The sequence below is a fragment of the Crinia signifera genome, chromosome 1 (genome assembly GCF_055691185.1).
Source record: "Crinia signifera chromosome 1, ASM5569118v1, whole genome shotgun sequence".
Taxonomy (NCBI): Eukaryota; Metazoa; Chordata; class Amphibia; order Anura; family Myobatrachidae; genus Crinia; species Crinia signifera.
Window position 1 is genome coordinate 224,938,651 of NC_139217.1, and position 14,665 is coordinate 224,953,315.

At 48.9% G+C, this 14,665-nt stretch overlaps 1 protein-coding gene across 2 annotated transcripts in view; it reads right to left on the minus strand.

Moving 5' to 3' along the window:
* TIMM44 (translocase of inner mitochondrial membrane 44) overlaps window positions 1-13,754 on the minus strand; it is a 198,485-nt gene extending 184,731 nt beyond the window's left edge. The window contains exon 1 of one of the 2 annotated variants that reach the window (XM_083179337.1): window positions 13,601-13,753. In XM_083179337.1, coding sequence (XP_083035463.1) covers window positions 13,601-13,630 — 30 coding nt within the window. In that variant the 5' untranslated portion in view covers window positions 13,631-13,753. Of the gene's footprint in view, window positions 1-13,600 lie in introns of both variants that reach the window. The other variant, XM_083179338.1, reaches the window with a different exon arrangement.
* Window positions 13,755-14,665: the final 911 nt, after the last annotated feature.

Sequence of the window (14,665 nt, forward strand, 5' to 3'; positions counted from 1 at the left end):
TGAAAGAATACTGACAGAGCCGAGATCTGTACTTTCAAGGATCCCAATCGAAGGCCCAAATCCAAACCTGCTTGAAGGAATCTTAACAAATTGTTAAGACGAAATACCGCTGGCGGCAAGGCATTTCTTTCACACCAGGCTATCTACTTCTTCCAAATTCCATGGTAGTGAGAAGCCGTGACTGGTTTCCTGGCACGCGTCATGGTTGTGACAACAGAGGGATGCAGGCCCTTAAGGCCTAGTATCTGCCGCTCAACCTCCAGGCCGTTAAACGCAGCCGCGGTAAGTCCTGGAAGACAAACGGTCCCTGAAGGAGAAGATCTTCTCTTTGAGGAAGACGCCACGGGTCCTCTACCAGCATGGCCTGAATGTACCCGTACCAGGCCCTTCGAGGCCAGTCTGGAGCCACTAGAATGGCTTCTACTTTCTGGTGCCGAACCCTTTTTAGCACTCTTGCCAGCAAGGGTAGCGGTGGGAACAGGTACACCAACTGGAAGTCCCATGTCCAAGTCAGGGCATCCACTGCTGCCGCTCCTGGGTCCCTGGACCGGGCACAGTACCTGTCCAGCTTGTGGTTCAACCGAGAGGCCATCAGGTCGATCTGAGGGAGCCCTCAAAGATCTACGAGGTCCTGGAACACCTGAGGGTGGAGTCCCCACTCTCCGGGGCGGAGATTGTGACGACTGAGGAAGTCCGCCTCCCAGTTGTCGACTCCCGGAATAAATAGTGCCGACAGGGCCTTTATATGGCGTTCTGCCCAGGAGAATATCCTGTTGGTTTCTCTCATACAGGGCATGCTCCTTGTCCCTCCTTGGCGGTTGATGTAAGCAACAGTAGTTGCATTGTCCGACTGGACCTGTACCGCCCTGCCCTGCAGCATAGGCTCTGCCTGTAGGAGGGCATATTGAACAGCCCTCAGTTCCAGGTTGTTTATGTGCAACCTGGCTTCCATCGGAGACCAACGGCCTTGCAGGCGAACTCCCTGTATCACGGCTCCCCAAACCCTGAGGCTGGCGTCCGTGGTGATCAGGACCCAGTCCTGTATCTGGAAGCAGCGACTCGCCAATAGGTTCTGCGAATCTAGCCACCACTGAAGGGAGATTCGAGTCTGTGCAGACAGGCAGATCCTTCTGTGCATCTGCTGAGGGGATCCCGACCACTTCAGGATTTTTCAGCTGGACATCCTCACGGAGTGGAACCTGGCATACTGGATGGCTTTGAAGGAAGCAACCATCTTGCCCAAGAGCCTCAGGCACAGGTGCACTGAGACCCAAGGACTTGATAGAACCTCTCTTACCAAGTCCTGCAAGGCTGAAGCCTTCTCGGGCGGCAGGAACACCTTCTGCTCCTCCGTGTCCAGAGTCATTCCCAGGAATACCATATTCCGGCTCGGGATCAATGAGGATTTTGGTATATTTAAAAACCAGCCGTGTTCCCTCAGCACCTGCATCGTCAGAGCTAACGCACTTCTCAGAGCCTCCTCCGAACCTGCCTTGATCAACAGGTCGTCCAGGTAGGGTATGACATTTACCCTCCAGAGCCTGAGAAGGAACATCATCTCTGCCATGAGCTTGGTAAAGACGCGCGGGGCAGTTGACAGCCCGAAAGGTAGCGCCTGGAACTGGTAATGGCTGTTTCCCACAGAAAATCTTAGGAAGACTTGATGGGGAGGCCAAATTGGGACGTGTAGATAGGCGTCCTTGACGTCCACAGAAGCCAAAAACTCCCTTCTTTCCAGGGAGGCAATCACCGACCTGAGGGACTCCATTTTGAAATTGAACACCTGCAGAGAGGGGTTCAGAGACTTTAAATTCAAAATGGGCCTTACTGAACCATCTGGTTTGGGGACAAGGAACAGATTTGAGTAATAACCCTGACCTTGTTCCTGTCTTGGTACGGGTATTATTACCTTGGACAAGAGGAGCTTTTGAATGGCCCCCTGAAGGAGGAAATAAGATTCCTGGCCCAGGAGTCTAGGCAGGAGGCGTCCCACTCCTTGCTGAAGTGCGACAGACGGGCCCCCACCTCGATATAGTCTCGTGGTGGGTGTACCCCGTCATGCTGCTGGCTTGGAGGCAGCAGGGGCGGAAGGACGGTCCTGATGGCCTGAGGGGTTGTGCTTTCTGAACTTCCCTCTTGTGCCTCTGCTAGCGTTAGAGGCGCCTCTGACCTTGGGGCGGAACTTGGACCCGCGAAAGGACTGCTGGGAGGGTCCAGTGAAAAGGAGTTTTGCTGCCGTGGGGGCTGATGGGAGGAAGGTGGATTTCCCAGCTGTAGCCTTAGAAATCCAATCATCCAGCTCACTACCAAAGAGCCTCTCCCCTGTGAAAGGTATGCTTTCCACACTCTTCTTGGAATCCACATCAGCCACCCACTGGCGCAACCACCGAGCCCGCCTAGCCGACACAGCCATAGCAGAATTCCGCGCATTTATAGCGCCAAATTCCTTTTGCGCTTCGCACAATACCCGTGCGGTATCCTGAATGTGGCGCAGGTTCTTCCCCAATCTGAGCCACAGACATGTCCCCCAACAAACCCTCTTGGATCTGCGTGGACCAAGTATAAATGGCCTTAGCCATCCAGCAACTTGCCAGTACCGGGCGTTGTGAAGCCCCGCTGGCCGAAAACATAGACTTTAGCATTGCCTCAAGTCTCCTATCTGCACCATCCTTGAGTGTGGACACCCCAGGGACTGGTAACAGCACCTTCTCGGAAAGGCGCGAGACAGAGGAATCCACCGTTGGCGGTTCCTCCCATTTCTTCCTACCAGCAGGATCAAAAGGATATGCCTTAGTGAAGCGCTATGAAAGCTGGAATCTCTTTTCGGGGTTCTGCCAAGCACTCTTAAAAGCACTTTCTAACTCAGCCTGTTCTGGGAAGTACACTGGCTGTTTTCTCTGGGTCATGAAGGAGTGTCCCTCAGAGGATTCCTCCATAGGAAGCTCTAACACCTCCCTAATAGCCTTAATCAGAGGCTCAGAGCCATGAGCCAAAGACTGCTCCTGAACAATCTCTTGTTCATTCTGCTCCTCTCCCTCATCAAGGATGTCATCATCATCATCGTCAGAATCAGGGGCCATTGCAGTAGCAGGCCGCTTAGGAGGCTGAGCAGGGTGAGGGGTGAGGGTATCAACCCTGGCAGGCAACATGGCTAACTCCCTTTGTATCCTCTGCGTCTGCTGTGTATTGGCAGAGAGCTGGGAAGCAGCAGAGTCCATCAGCGTTTTTATGCTGCTGGCCCAGGCAGGCTCTTGACTATCAGCCTGAGACCCATCCACAAGTTGTGGGGGCACCCCACTGACCTGAGAGGTCACTCCACTGGGTTGTGGAAGCATACACGGCTCACAGGTGACCTGTGACTGTGAAGCTGGTATAAACTTTGTGCTGCACACCATGCATGTTTTGCTTTTTCACCATGATGAAGCAACAGGACACCCCCAGCAGCGTACCCACACACACACACAACACTCAAACTGATGTACTGTAATCTACACAGTATAAGTGTAATGCAGCCTTGTTTAAAGACTATGTATGTTGACAAGTGGTTTACTAGCCAGTGGGGAGACTCAGAGCAATATTGAGGGGACCAGTGCATTGTAGTGAGCTGGTAGCACAAAACACACAGTGATATATATCAACACAGTGTAATAACAGAGCTAAGCAACGCTGCTGCGCTGTTAAACTTGCTGTCTCTGCCGCTGCTGCAAGGATCACATCCAACCACGCTGCTGAGGAGGTGTAATGGCGACCTCTGGAAGCGTGAAGAAGCAGGAAGCAGAGACAGAGCGCGCCCAGCAGAGCCTGGTCCGGCTCTGAGTGAAGCCCCGCCCCCTTAGCACGGAGCTGGCGCTTCCAGTATATTTATACTGGCATATGCATCGTTTTTCACATAAAATGCATCGTTTTCCACATAAAATGTCATAAAAACCTGCTGGGCATCCCTGGTGGTCCAGCGGCATTACCCTATGCCAGTCTGATGAGGGGGTTTCGCGCGGTCCCTGCGAGAGGGCCGCCGCTACTCCCGCCGCCATCTTGCCGCACGGAGCAGTTGGGGTGTCCCCTTGTGGGACCCCCAACCTGTACTCACCACAGACGTCTTCAGACCAGTCAGGGGGTGTGCGGCAGCTGGGGGGCCTGCTCGCTACAGCGCAATGCTGTGCGGTGACAGGCCCCAACTCAGGACAGATTGTCCTGCAGCAGAGTCGTCTTTGCCCTTAAGAGGTCGTGGCCAGACCCTTCCCCTGACACCCTCGAAGTAGGACAGCTGCCTGGTCAAAGCAGCGCCCCAAAATAATAAACTAAATAAAACTTTGAAGAAAACTCTGGAGCATCCAGAAGCACTGCCTCTCCTGAGGCACATTTTTCTAAACTGACTAGTGGAGGGAGGGTAGAGAGGAGGAGCCAGTGCACCCACACTAAAAGCTTTAATGTGCCTGTCTCTCCTGCGGAGGATCTCTACCCCATAGTATACAACCCAGTATCCCATTGGACGGTAGAGAAATAAAGAAGTCAGTATTTTCCCTGCAGAAAAACATAATATCTCACCCAAATCTAACTCTCTGCAAATGTTAAATCTGCAGTGCACATGGTTTTGTCCATTTGAAAAGGAATTTGCCTTTGAGAGTGAACCAGAAAAAGGACCAGTGTGCACAGGGCAGCAATGAGTGGTGGTGATGTGCGCACTCAAATCATTGCTGGCCTGGCTGCTCATCTGCTACTTCTACTTCCATTTACACTAAATGCATCATTAACAACTAAATGACGCACCATATATAGTTTAGTCATTTGTAATTTTACACACTATATCGTTTGTCTGGGAGTTTAAGGGAAATTGTTGACTACATTACACTTGCCCATCGTCTAATGTGTACCCTGTTTAACTGGCATGCAAAGATGTAAATACAATAAAAATAAAGTTCATACCAAGGAAATAAAGTTTTAATCATGTTACTTGACTATGGCAATTCTATAAGGGGATTTTTGTACAAACTTACCGTTCAAATCCTGGTGACACACCTCAACCATGTGATGTAGTGGGTCCGGAGAAGCCTAGGCATCTATGCTATAACTAAGAGGCAGGCGCCTCCCCTGCTGCATCCCAGAAATCCTCAGTACAACTTTAATAGCCCACCCAAATGCCTAAACATATTAATATGCACAATCATAAGCAACCATATAACATGATAAATGAACATGAAACACTATAATCACTTACTGAGCATAAGGGAGGGATCACGGTCACCAGGATGAACTCGAAAGGGAATCGAACGGTAAGTTCTTACAAAAATACCCTTTTCTCTATCGTCCATCCTGGTGACACAGCTTAACCATGGGACACTCAAGAGCCGGTCCTCTGGGAGGGTACGTCCAGGTCAGCAGCCCGTAGCACTGCTCGCCCAAATGAAGCATCCTTCGATGCAAACTCATGAAACCGGTAGAATTTGTTGAACAGAGGACTAGGTGGCAGCTCTGCATAACTGCTCCACTGAAGCCATGTGATGCACAGCCCAAGAAGAAGCAACTGACCTGGTGGTATGGGTATTTACCCTAGGCAGAACAGGTCTGCCAATAGTAGTGTAAGCAAAGGCAATAACCGACCGCAGCCATCTAGCAATGGTCTGCTTAGAAGCAGGCCACCCCTTTACATACATTGTACAGTACCAGTAACAAGTCAGTCTTACGAAACTCCTTAACTCTGTCTACATAAACGCGCTGCGCACGCACCACATCCAATTTTTTTAAGTTTGTTCCTATTTCTCGCCTACTCAGGAGGACAAAACACCGGAGAGTACAATCTCTTGGTTCAAACGGAAGTTTGACACAACCGTTGGCAAAAACTTAGGTACCTTACGAAGGACAGCCCTATCTTCATGAAATAGTAGGAATGGCGACTTACAAGACAAAGCCCCTAACTCAGAAACTTGTCTGGCCAAGGCAAATCGCCAGAAGAAAAGCCGACCTTAGAGGTTCGAATGGCGGCTTCTGTAACACAGCCAGCACCAACGACAAGTCCCATTGTGCCACTGGCTGTCGATAGGGGGGGGGGGGGTTAATGCACATAACCCCTTGAATGAAGGTCTGAACTTCTGGTAAAAAAGCCGCTCTTTTCTGAAAGTGTTGCACTTTCAAGGAAAACCCATTGACACCATAGAGGTGTGCACCTTCTGCTTCTTACACCACCTGATATAGATCTTCCAGGCCCTATGGTAATTATCTGCAGAGACGGGTTTTGAGCTCTCATCATCGTCCGAACTGCCTCCAAGAAACATTTCTTCTTTAATAACGAGGTCTCAAAAGCCAGGCCGTCAAACTTAGTTGAGCTAGGTCCTGATGAAGAAATTAACCTTACAAGTCTGGACGAAGAGGAAGACATCGTGACTGACAACCTCAGTATGTCTGAACAACAGGACCTCATGGGCCAATCTGGCGCCACCAGAATGATCAGTGTATTCTGTGCTCTCACTCTCTTGAGGAACCGAGCAATCATGGGAAAGGAAGGAAACACATATTCCAGCTCAAAGTTCCAAGGGACAGTCATGGCATCCACACCCTGCTTCGTCATATCCCTGGTCGGTGAACAAAATTGGCCACCTGACAATTGTGTCTGGATGCCATCAAGTCCACCTCTGGGAGTCCCCAGCTACCCACAAAGTCCTGAAACACCTCCAGGTGCAATGCCCATTCTCCTTCCAGCAAATCCGATCTGCTGAGGAAATCTGCCTCCACATTCCGGATTCCCAGAATGAACATAGCAGACAAGGCCGGAACATGCAATTCTGCCCATCTCCCGCATCGCCATTTTGCTTCGGTTGCCTCATCAATCTTTATTGGTAATCCGGTCAAGAACTCCTCCGCTTGCTGAAGAGCTCTCCACACTAATCGGAGCTTTACGATGTTTATCGGTAGAGTTGATTATGCAAGTGACCACAGACCCTGCAGTCGAAGATTTAAAGCAACTGCTCCCTATCCCCTTAGACTTGCATCGGTCATGACCACAAACCATTCCCAGGCTCGCAGAGAACGACCTAGCTGGAGTGTTTCCTAATCCGTCCACCCGCCTGAGGATTCCCTTGTCTCCTGAGTCAGGAAAACGGTTTCATGGCCTTCAGATCCCCTGACCAACTGTGGAGAATCAATGGTTGTTGTTAAGCACTCACCCTTGGTCTTATGTTGTGTGTAAATGACAGGATACTAGTGGTTTATATCAAATGTTTATTAAATCATAAACAGTGTATAACAATGTACATGGGAAATACAGTACAATAATCAAGTGAATGTGGGTTTGTGGGGATACCTGGGATGAGCCCTGTGGGGGAATTAGGGTGCCAGCAGGCCCCTTTTAACCATAAGCCTTGGAGGCTTATGTCTCATGCAGGTGGGGGTGATGTTGCAGCTGCCTTTTATAAGCCCTTGCGGGTATCAGGGGTCAACAGAACCCTTTTACCATAAGCCTGGTGGCTTATGTCTTATAGAGGCAGATGTGTGGGTAGTGGAAGGGGTGTGCCCCAAGGGCGGGCGGGTAGGTGTGTGGTAAGTCCAGAACAAAGGGACTGCTGCCAAAGTCAAAAGGTTGTTGGGTAGCGGCGTCGCGCTCCCAGGAGTCCTACCCAGTCGGATCCTTTGCAGAATGTGTGCAGCGGTGAGGTGCTGGGGTTCCGGACCTCCTTCTCAGGCAGAGGTGAGGTGTGCTCACCCTGCTGCTTGGTGTGTTGATACTGCCCACAAGGCCTTATAAAAGGCAGCTGCAGCATCACCCCCGCCTGCATAAGACAAAAGGCTTATGGTTAAAAGGGGCATGCTGGCACCCTAATTCCCCCACGGGGCTGATCCCAGGTATCCCCACAAACGCACATTCACTTGATTATTGTACTGTATTTCCCATGTACATTGTTATACACTGTTTGTGATTTAATAAACATTTGATATAAACCACTAGTATCCTGTCATTTACACACAACATAAGACCAAGGGTAAGCGCTTAACACCAACCATTGATTTACGCTACAATTGAGCACGGACGGCTCAGTTAAGCTGCCCCCACATACAAAGGTTTAAGCGCTGTAACCATAACCATAAATCACCAACTGTGGAGAATGCTCCATTGAAACGTCCTCGAGTGAAACCTCACATATTCCAATGTGGCCACCATATTGCCCAACAGCTTCAGACACCTACAGACTGATGGGTTCGAAAATTGGAGAAGCGATAGGACCAAAACGTTGTATATCCTCAGTATGAACTCTTCTGACTCTGCCTTGAAAAGCAGGTTGTCCCATCCAGGTATGGAATGATCACTACTCCTTTTAACCTGAGGGCCGCCGCCATGACCGCCATCACTTTCGTGAAGACCCTTGGCGCAGTGGCCAGACCAAACGGAAGGGCCTGAAATTGAAGATTCTGAGAGCCTACTGCGAAACAAAGCACAAATTGATGTTCTCTCCAAATAGGTGCATGCATCCTGAATATCTATTGACACCAAAAATTCCCCTGGTTCAATGCTTAGCAGCACTGACCTTAGGGAACCCAACCTGAAATGATCTACCCATAGATGTTTGTTCAGGGATTTTAAATTTAGGATAGGTTTGAAGGACCCATCCGGTTTGGGTACAAAGAACAGAATGGAATAGAATCCCTTCTTCTGTTCCCCTGTTGGCACTGGGACTACTACCCCTTGTGAATAAGAGAAGCTGCTGACCCTACAAGAGATTGTCTCATGCGTGCTTCCCAAGGCAAAAGTGTTGGGATAAAGAGACTTGCTGGGTCCCCCTTGAGGTTGATCCTGTAACCCTATGAAATCACTGTTTGATCCCAAGAATCCTGAGTGGAATGGGAACAGGTGTCCCGAAACTGCAGAAGTGGACCCCCACTCTGATCCTTCTCCCAGTCATGCTGATGATTTATTCTCCACCTTGGAAGACAGTTTCCTTGCAAAGGCACTTCATTGCCAGAAGGGAATCTGCCCCAACCGGGTTGCCCTATGTTAGACACTACCCCCCCCCCCCCCCCAGTGCTAGTGCTTCAAAAGACTTTTTAGATTCACTATCCGCCTCAAAGGCCTAAGGCCAGAGAGCTCTCCTACCCATGACAGAAATGGCCAACTCCTTGGACGCCATTTTGACGCCCTTGTCACCAGCTTCACAAACATACTCTGCCGCACACTTTAACTTATCCGTCAAGGAAAATGCTTCAGTATCAGGCTGAAGTTGAGAACGTAGTGTATCAGCCCATGCCATCATGGTCTTGGAGACACAAGCAGATGCACTAAACCAAACCACTTCAAAGGTGGCTTTAAGGCAACCCTCAATCTTTTTTTTATAATCAACCGGGTCTTTAATTGCTGCACCCCCTTGAACCGGTAACAACCAAATGATGCATGATATATAGTTTGGTTGTTTGTAATTTTACACACTTAGTATGCACTATACTGTTTGTCTGGGAATTTAAGGGAAATTGTTGACTACATTGCAACACTTGCCCATCGTCTAATGCAGCAGTTCTCAAACTGTGGGTCCTGACCCCAAAATGGGTCCCGACCCTCTCAGCATGGGGTCGCGGACTCCATGTTGCTGACCATCAGGCTGATGAGTTTTTTAATCTCTGTCAGTGGTTCAATGAGTCTGTAAAATCTGTTGAATTGTCTGTTATTTTAGACTCCTCCCATCATTTTGTGCCTCCACAATGCTGCCATGCATGTGCTGTCTGCTGACTACACCAGTGCCAGATTAAGGTCTAAATGGGCCTGGAGCTGAAAATGATCAAGGGCCTATTATGCGCAATAATAGGGGTTGTGTCCAGCACCTAATAATGTGGGGGTGTGAACAGTATTCTGGTTGGGTGGTCTGCGCATGGGTGTGTCTCTGTTTGTGTAAATACTTTCATATATAATGTGCGTGTGTGCGCGCGCGCTGGAAAAGGCAGGGGGCTGGCATAGGAAAAATGCAAAGATTTTAGTATAGGGTGGAAAATGGCAAAGAGTTTGGTATATGCAAGGGCCTGGCACAGAAAAGAGGGAAAATAGAAGCTGCAAATATACTTACCTTCCAGCGGTGGCTGCAGACTTTGGGCTTCAGTGCCGACCATGTATCGCCAGCACTCGGGTTAATGTGAGCCCGGAACGGTTCCGCCTCCGTCCGGTCACCTTGCCCCGCTGTGTCAGTGTCCCTGCCTGCAGCTTTGCTATAAGAGACTGCCGGGCAGAGCGATGCAAACCTGGGTGTCTTTATTATCTAACCCTACCCGCGACTATGCAGCACGGCGTGGCTATTTAAAATGAAAGGACGGCCTAAAAGCCGAAAATCTTGAGGCCTGTTTTGCTGCAGGAGCTGACAGGAAAGTACTTTTGCCTCGCGTGGCATGCTTAATAATCTCTTCTAGCTCGGAACCAAACAACAGCTTTCCTTTAAAAGCTAACGCCTCTAAGGCCTTTTTAGATTCGTTATCCGCCTCCCAGGCTTTAAGCCAGAGCACTCTCCTGGTATTGACGGACACCGCGGATACTCTGGAAGCCATTTTAAGTGCTTCCTCCTCAGCCTCAAGCACATACTCCGCAGCTGCTTTCAATTTCTCAGCTAGCAGTAACACACCTGGGTCAGCGTGTAAAATAGTACATAAATCACTGGCCCAAACAATCATGGCCTTGGATACCCATGCTGATGCTATAAGAGGGTGTAAAGTGAAACCCACCCCTTCAAAGATTGCCTTGAGGTTACCTTCAAGCTTCTTGTCCACGGGGTCCTTAAAGGCCGCACCCCCTTGGACAGGTAGCACAGTGGCTTTAGAAAGCCGTGCCACGGAAGCATCTACCACCTGAACTTTTTCCCAGAGGTCCGCATGAGCCTCAGGCATGGGGTACGGACTTAAATACCTCTTAGGCATCTGAAGCCTCTTATCGGGCGTTTTCCAAGCCCCTTCCAGCAGATCCTGTAAACCTTCATCAGTAGGGAAGGTAACAGTTTCCTTACGCTCCCGCTTAAATATTCCTTTTGCAGGAGTCTTATCCTCCACAGACAAATTAAAAGCCTGTTTTACAGCAGCAATCAAATCCACCCCCTGAGGCCGAGGAATCTTCAGAATCATCACCCTGATCCCAGGGGATGTCTGTGCACTCTCCCTCCTCTCCAGATTCAACAGCAAGCAAAGGCACTGAATAAGACCTCTTAGGAGTCCCCACAGTATCACAATCAAATCTGTCAAGCAAATCATTAACTCTACTGATTCCTTTTGCAGTATCCTGCATGACCTGAAAGAGCCCAGGATCTGCTTGGGTCAGAAACAGGGAGCCAGAGGACTGCTGAGATGACATAGGTCTAGGGCAGTGGTTCCCAAACTGTGCGCCGTGGCTCCCTGGGGTGCCTCGGGACACATGTAGGGGTGCCCTGGGTTGGTGGTCCAGGACCAACTCAAATTATTAATGGTTAATTATTTATAAGCAAAACCAGTGCTGGTGGCTGCCAATCATAAAATGTGTACAGACAAAAGGAAATCCTGCCCTGTATCACATAACTGACCCTAATAATCGCATATAAACCCAATCTAATTAAAAAAAATTGGCCATGGGGTGCCGTGAAAAAAATCTTATATTCTAAGGGTGCCGCGATTCAAAAAAGATTGGGAACCCCTGGTCTAGGGGAAGATAACAACACATCACTCTGCCTGTCCAGCAATTGCACTAAGGCATTTACAGACCTGCCCAGGGCACTTGCCCACGCAGGTTCCGATTGCTCTACCTGCCCATGGGTCTCACACCAGCGCAAGTAATATACAAGCCCCCCTTGGCCATCTGTTCAGGGGCAAATTTTAGTGTACAAACACTACAAGCGCACAATGCATTAAGGGCTCCCTCCCCAAAGCCACAGACTGTTACTCAGACATGATGCAAAGTTAACAGTCACAGTGCACAAAGTACAGGTGTTTTATACAGAGCCAATGTACCACAGTCACTTATCTGTCTGAAGCTTTCAGAAGTGGGGGAAACGATGCCCAGGAAATCCAATCACTCTGCCAGGATCTGTCAGCCAGCTCAGCTCCGCTGCAAGCGTTCCGAATGGTGCCAAAACAGAGTGAGGGAAGAGACCAAGTCCCTGCTGCTGTGGGGTCCGTGAGTTTTGGCGCCAACCACCCCCAGAAAGCCGCTCCCACTGTAGGATCTCCAAGTTCCAGTGTCTCCCCCTCTGCTGGGGACCACTTGGAACATGCCTGTGACACACTGCTGTTCTCTCATACAGAAGCTCAGTGTGTAAGCTCCACAGAAAATGGCCACCGCCATCACGGAGCTCCTGCCCATGATCCCCACCTAGCGTAAAGCAGGTTTCAGAGCGCTCCGGAGCCCAGGCAGCTTCTTAATAGAAGCTGTAAGCGCTGCACAGGGAGACCAGACAGTGTCTCCCCTGTGCACAGTGAGCTGACAGGACGCGCTTCTGTCAGCTTCTGCTGCGCTGTCAGTGTGAGGATTCAATGAGAATCCTCACACTGTGCCTACCTAGCTAGTGTAAAAGTTAATAAAAAAAAAAAAAACACCTAACTAATTCTAATCCTTCGGCTGCTCCTGCAGCCCTTTAGAATAGCACCCACTCCAGTAGGCACCTAACCCGAACTGAGGAATCTGGGATGCAGAAGGGAGGAGCCTACCCTCCAAAAGCTTTAGGATAGGTGCCTGGCTCGGCTCCTACATCCCAATGTTGAGCTGTGTCACCAGGACCATTGAAAGAGAAATTGTACAGTATGTATGCACCTTAACACGTGTGTTTCCCAACCCATCCGACCCGTGCGCATCGGGTCAGGCCGTGGAGATTTAACCGACTGCATCTATTGGATCAGGCCCGACCCATTAGCAGCACATCACAGGTGATTTTTAGCACCCAGGATGTATTGGGCCTGATTCCTTAGATGTATGCCAGCGGTAAATGTATAAAGCAGTAAAAATGGCACATCAAGTACCAAATCGTAAGTGAGCCCTCCCGGGGATCTCAAGGGGAATTTGGTCCTACTAGTGTATGGGGCCTTAAGAAAATGCAGTACACATGGGCATATTGGACTTGTTCATGGTATGATTAAAACCTCATACTTGCCTACCTGACCCTCTCCATGAAGGAGAAAATGCTCTGTTCCTGCACTTCCCTGGTAATGTACGAATGCCATCACCTGTGGTGAGCTAGTTAATTGTTAAGAAAGGTGTTTCACCACAGGTGATGGCAATCGTACATTACCAGGGAAGTGCAGTAACAGAGAATATTCTCCCTCATGGAGAGGGTCAGGTAGGCAAGAAATATGATTACAATAATGGATCGGATAACTGGCACTTTCCCATTTCATATTTGCAATTCAGAGAGAGGTGAAAGATCTTGTATTCCACTTGTAATCAAAGTTTGATTCGGAAATGTAAACACGGGTAACTGTACTAGTATGTGTCGCCAGACATCCAGGGAACATGAGGTGTGTGAGTGAGGGAGCACACGAGGAAACACTGAGTACAGAGTGCTCCACTATAATACCCTCTCATTAATGATAGGAAACAGCAACTGAAATAAAACATTACTTCTCTGCCCTGAACGCAGAATGACCGTCTAACACCCACACTCATGCTGCTCTAACCGTAACTCACCCGGTGACACTGACGCAAGGCAGCCGCCATGTTTGTAGAGGAATCCACTCTGACCTTCGCGCATGCCACAAAGCATTGAACATTGGGCTCACATAAATGACGCCACACACATAAACAGTCAGAGTATTACGCGAGGCTGCCTTATGGTCATGTGACCAGGGTAATCTACATAGTTAGTGCAACGGTCTGTTCTTCAAATTCACAATCGAATTGAGACAGGGTAAGAAGTTGACAGAGGCAATGATAAGGACCGCCTGGGCACCGCTACCTACAAGGCTGATAGGAAGAAAGATATATACTTATGCTGCCACCCTCATCCCTGCAATTATTGTTGTTGTTTTTTTAGATACGCCTACCTACTCCCGTTTCTTAAGAAAATATCTGGGGTGAAATTTAATAAGACGAGATATTCATAAAGTGAGAGATTTAGTAAGAAATCTCAAGTTTTTTTTTTTTTCAATTGGCTATCATTTACACTGCAAAATGGGACTGGTTTTGCAGTGTAAATGATTGCCGCTTTAAAAAAAAAAAAACCTGGAGATTTGTTACCAAATCTCTCACTTTCTGAATCTCTCACCCTATTAAATTCCCCCCTCTGAACTGTGATATCACCAGATTCAGGCATTTATCAATTCAAGAGGAAGCTCTTTTCTTCCCTCTGTCTATCTGTAGCTGCAGCATGTCCTGAAAGTAGGGAAAGTAGTTAATGGCCGATGTCGAATACTTTTGCCATCGATGGGAGAGAACCAGATGGTTTTCGATGTTTTGCTTTTTTTTTCAAAGTGCCGGGACATGGAACATAGCTCCGCCCACCCGCCTCCCGTGTTTTGATTGGCTCGCAGGCCAATCAATCAAACACAATGGATGACCATCAATATGTAAAAATATCAATGGTCATCCATTGCATAGTTTAGCACTATCAATGGCCAGTTGCAGAATTGCCATTGATGGCAACCATCGATGGCAACAATGGTCATCCCTACCTGAAAGCCTGAGGTCTGGTGACCTAGGGCCTTATTCTAGTTCACTCTTAGAGGCAATTTCCTTCTTATCTGGACAAAACCA